This window comes from Nelusetta ayraudi, unplaced genomic scaffold, assembly GCF_046127955.1.
Source record: "Nelusetta ayraudi isolate G7.1 ecotype Tasmania unplaced genomic scaffold, CSIRO-AGI_Nayr_v1 ptg000146l, whole genome shotgun sequence".
In the NCBI taxonomy this organism is placed as follows: Eukaryota; Metazoa; Chordata; class Actinopteri; order Tetraodontiformes; family Monacanthidae; genus Nelusetta; species Nelusetta ayraudi.
Window position 1 is genome coordinate 1377501 of NW_027466196.1, and position 5000 is coordinate 1382500.

General features: G+C 49.5%; 1 protein-coding gene and 1 long non-coding RNA gene across 3 annotated transcripts in view; one reads left to right on the top strand and one right to left on the bottom strand.

Moving 5' to 3' along the window:
* The window catches only part of LOC142879788 (uncharacterized), a 236548-nt gene that overhangs the window by 211547 nt on the left and 20001 nt on the right, over positions 1–5000 (top strand). The window lies entirely within an intron of this gene.
* The window catches only part of matn4 (matrilin 4), a 19201-nt gene that overhangs the window by 7373 nt on the left and 6828 nt on the right, over positions 1–5000 (bottom strand). For both annotated transcript variants that reach the window (XM_076013339.1, XM_076013338.1), the window contains exons 3-8: positions 2967–3142; positions 2669–2827; positions 2097–2328; positions 1016–1138; positions 438–560; positions 1–10 (exon numbers count right to left, since the gene is read on the bottom strand). The exon at positions 1–10 is cut by the window's left edge and continues 113 nt beyond it. In XM_076013339.1, the coding sequence (XP_075869454.1) occupies positions 1–10; positions 438–560; positions 1016–1138; positions 2097–2328; positions 2669–2827; positions 2967–3142 (823 nt within the window). The remainder of the gene's footprint in view (positions 11–437; positions 561–1015; positions 1139–2096; positions 2329–2668; positions 2828–2966; positions 3143–5000) is intronic.

The following is a 5000-nucleotide window of genomic DNA, read 5'->3' on the forward strand; positions in this document are numbered from 1 at the left end:
AAGTCGATCACTGAGGGGGAGAAAGAGGAGGAGGAGGAGGAGGAGGAGAAGTCAGGGCCAGTGGAGATGCCAGGGAGGCACCAACGTTCCTTCCAAGGTTCCTCTCCGCTAAGACCCAGCTGGATGTTTAGCACCTTGAAAAGGTGCTAAAGGTTTTTTTATTCTATTTTATTTTTTTTTAATTTCATTATATTTTATTTTACTCATCTTTTTTTTTTTTTATAATATTTGAAATTTATATCTTTTGTCAAAATTGCTGCAGAATATCAATAAAGATGTGAATTTAAAAAAAAAAAGAAAAGGTGCTAAAGGCCTTCAAGGTGTCTCCTAGCTAGTGGTTCTCGGTTAGGCAGGGGTGGAACTCCCATGAGCAGGAGGAAGAGGAGGAACAGAAGGCGGCTGGGAGGTGGGGGGGGGGGGGGGGGGGGGGTACTGACTGGAGCAGGACTTCAGGTCGGCCTTCAGCTGGTAGCCCTGGTTGCAGTCGCAGGTGAACGCCCCTGGGGAGCTGATGCAGATCTGCTCGCAGTGGTGTTTGCCCTCGGCGCACAGGTCCACAGCTGCACAGGTAACCAAGTACAAATACTTTGTTACTGTACTTACGTAGATTATTCAGGTATCTGTACTTTACTGGAGTATTTCTTGACTGCCTACATTTGCACACTGATGTCATATAAATATAGTTTTTGAGAGTAGCAAAACTGTTCAAAGTGATCCAGATGCTCATGAAGACATCGGACTTCTGACCTCTGACCTCTGGTCAGTACAGTTTTCACTAATGTAATTGTTTTATGAATGGCAGAAATGTGTTTTTCTTTACTTTTTACTTCGGTACATTTCAGAAGCTGAACTTTCTGACTGCTGCTTGTGTGAAGTCTCTCTGTTCTTTTCCTAAAGTCCAGAAGTCCAGTCGCCACCTCTGCTCAGGCTTACTGAACAAACTGTCCTCCGTCGTCCCGGTCCCCACAGTCCAGGACCGAGACCCACCCGGCGGTGGCGCCAACAAGCCTCTCACCTGCGCAGGTCTTTCCATCCGGGTTGAGCGTGTGTCCGGGCAGGCAGAGGCAGTGGAAGGAGCCTGGAGAACTCTCGCAGACGTGCTCGCAGCCGTGCTCCGACTCCTGGCACAGGTCCGCACCTGGCGGGACAGGTGAGCTGCAGTCAGCCCCTGGTGCTGTGTGTTTGTGTGTGTGGTCAGTTCCATTGACCTCCCACCAGAGGTCACTACACGCGGATTCCGAGACCTTGTCAGACGAACGTCGTGGTGAAACCTTTGGTTGCGGTCCAACAGTGGCCTGAAGTTGCACAATGAAGTTCTGACTGCTTCAGAAAAGTCTCACTATGTGACAGCTTTACAAGCAGTACCCAGCAGCTGACCAACAGAAATGCAGTAGGAATCGGTGCAAATGATCCAATGATCATCGACATACATGAGTAGAGAGACAGATATTGTACAGTCGATAAGTTTGCTTTTTTATATACATGTAGTGACCGTTGGCGTCGATAAATATCAGTAACACTGTTGCTATCCTTCAGCGCCAGTAGCGAGGAAATGCTAACCGCTACTTAAAGCCAATAACAACGCAAATAACTTTTCCTCTTTCGGCCGCGCCAGGAATCTTTTTTCTGCGCACATGAATGCAACCTTGTAATGTCGTTCCAACAACAACTTTTCAGCGGAGATTGTTTGCTGACAACGTTGTGTATTTTGCCTACGCCATCTGCGATTTAGCGAATGGTCATCGTAACAGTCCGGTAACACCGTTGGACTCAATGCCTCGCCAACAGTGAGGTAGGCAATAAGTGTACGGTGTGGACGAATTAGAGGTCACTCCGCCCTGCTTTACTCTGATACTCTGACACGGCCGCGCTATGAAGTATTTCACATTCAAAAGCAAAAGCTGCTGATTGGCTCAGGATGAAGTCAATAAAAACCGAGCAGCGTCTCCTCTCGTGTGTTGGTAAGATTTGTTAGCATTTCATGATTATGTTTTTTAGATCTTCTTTCTCCTCCCAGCAGATGAGCCGACTCTTTGAGTCACCCGGCGGTCGCTACGAGCGAGTCCAGGTGTTGTTGGGCAGACCGGCAGCCTCACCGCAAAGCTTGTCCTGGAACTGCAGCCCGAACTGGTGGATGAGGTCGAAGGACTCCACCAGGAAGACGTGGTCCTCGAAGGGCGGCGACGCCATGGCCCTCAGCGAGGTCATGTCGGCCCTGGCCACGCCCACCGCATAGATCTCGATGCCCTTCTCTCGGGCCTCAGCCGCCACCTCGGCCACGCGGTCCTGAGGGCGGCCGTCTGTCACGATCACGGCCACGTTGGGGACCTGAAGGGGCCAAAGAACATCTGCGTCAGTCCACATTTCACCGACGGTTCCCTATGAAGTTCCTCTGGAAAAAACTTCAATCTACGACATGCCGTCCCACGTGAAGATGCAGCTTTGCCCTGACAAATTGTTTGAAACGGTCGGTTCCAGGGGTCTAGTCTCTGGTCCAGGTGCCTAGTCTATGGTCCAGGGGTCTAGTCTCTGGTCCAGGTGCCTAGTCTCTGGTCCAGGGGTCTAGTGTCTGGTCCAGGGGTCTAGTGTCTGGTCCAGGGGCCTAGTCTCTAAACCAGCGGCCTAGTCTCTGATCCAGGGCCCTAGTCTCTGGTGCAGGTGCCTCTACCTTTGGCCTGTCGCCCTCCTCAGCAGTGAAGGCCACATTCATCACGTATCTGATGGCCAGGCCGGTCATAGTGCCCTGAGCCAGCGGGATGATCTGGTTGATGCCCTTCACCATGGAGTCCAGCTTGGCATGAGCCTTCAGGGAGAACTCGCTGCGCACCTACAGACAAGGCGAGACAGGAATCAGCTTTGGTTAATAAGAACCTTTGGAAAGGTTCTAGGTTCTTAGTAGATCTCAATCTTGATTGGTATAATCTGCTGCGGGGCAGGCAGAGAACCAGTGAGGATTGGTCGGTTACCTGGCTGGAGTACTGGACCACGCCCACTCTGGTCGCGTTCAGTCCGATGTCCAGAGTGTCCAGGATGTCGATCATGAACTTCCTCATGGTCTCAAACTCGTGGGGCCTGACGCTGCGGGAGCTGTCAATGAGGAAGACCAAGTCCACCGGACCGGACTTACACTTGTGCTCGGGACCTGTGAAGACACAAATATTTTTTTTTGTTAATGTTTGTCCTTGTTAATGTGCACGTGATGAAATCTCTGTTTGAGGTCGTTCTGGGCTTGTTGGGTCAACTGTTGGGTCAAGGTGAGGTCATTGAACAATAAGCCTTTCCAACCTCACCTCACCTTCTCTTAACGTTCTCTGCATCCAGAGAGAAATATGAATATGTGTTATAAATAAATCAATAAAGTCTGGAGTCACTGGTCGAACCAACAAGACGCTGCTTCTTCTTCTTCTTTATAGAAAGGGTTGAGTTGACAGCGAGGTCCAGTAGCCTCCAGTGAACCCTGTGTCCACTGAGCCGGGCCACTGAGAACCTTCACAGCCGCACTCTGGTTCTTGTTCCCCCATCTTTCTGTGGCTTTGTTGTCTTTGTCACCCACTTAACGCCCTGTCGGGGAGGACTGGAAGGGTGATTGGTGGCTGGTGAATGTGACTAACAGTCCTCAGCGGTGTGCCAGGTGGATCCGTTTCTCTCCCTGGATCTCTCTCACAACACTCGGAGCCTCGGAGGCATTTCTTCGTGTTCTGGTGTCGCTTTCACATGACTCACTGCTCTGCAGCCAGGCACCTGCTTTAGCACTCAACCGTCCCAGCATCGCGGCGAGCACAAGTCCAGTCCTGTAACATCATCCCCGCTATGCTATGATCTCAGTCCACGTTGACTTTACAAGACTCTGGGAGAAGGAAAAGGGAGGTTGTTGAGTTGTTTTGTGAGAGACTGAAGCTGGACTGAAGGAGCAGCGGGAGAAGCTCTGCAGTGCCTGCTTCACCGTCCAGGAATTTCAGCATCTTCCGGTTCAACCGCCAGGGAGTCTGACTCTGACTCCTGGAACACAAGGTCTTAAAAAGACCCTGGACCTGGAGCTGCTGGTTCAGAAGTCAGGGCCCCTTCAGGCCACCTGACCCTTCCTGACACACGTGTGTCTGCCAACACAGTGACGAACATGAGAGTTTACTGCAGCGCAGAGTTCAGTCTGAGGTCAGACTTTATGGCTGCCACAGCAAATAGTTCCAGCTGGTCCCTCCGGAGGGCGCCACAGCAAATAGACTCACATGTTTAGTGTGGCATTGCTGCCCTGCACTTCCTGCCACAACCACCTCAGCAGAGGAGGGCAGGAGGACAGTACAAATAAATGCTACTCTACTACTACTAGTACTACTACTAATACTCTACTTTTGTCAACTATCGGTACTTTACTCCAGTATGACTTTTTCTGGCCACTTTTTACTTTGACTCCCTGCATTTGTAAACTAATATCTGTACTTTCCACTGCTCACATTGGAAAACCCTGCTGGCCACCTTTGTGTTTAAAAGCACTCAAACAAATTCAAATTGTGTTCCTCGGCTTTGGGGGTCAAAGTTCAGCAGGTTTTCAGTCCAGAGAAAATTAAACTCATGTTCTTAGCAGTGTCAGCATCCCATAATATCTCACTGGTCAGAGCTATTACTGGTCACAGTTTGTTGTGAAAAAGAAAAGAAACCCTATAGAATTGAGTGCAGCCAAGGTGTTCAAAGTGATCCTCTGACCTCTGACCTCGCGTCATTTCAGTCCAGATTATTCAGCGACAACTTTTTACTTTTTGCAAAATGATCAACCAATGTATTGTTTCATTAATGGCAAAAAATGATATTTTTTTCTTTTAACTTCAGAACATTTTAGAAACGGAACTTTCTGACTTTTACTTTGAGCAGACAATTTCTTGATACAAGTATGTGTACTTTTACTTTCAGACAGAATGTGAGTACTTCGGCCCCCTCTGCAACTGACACACTGGAAACTGGAGAAACCCACCAGCGCCACCGGCTGGTTTTAAAGGTCCAGGTCC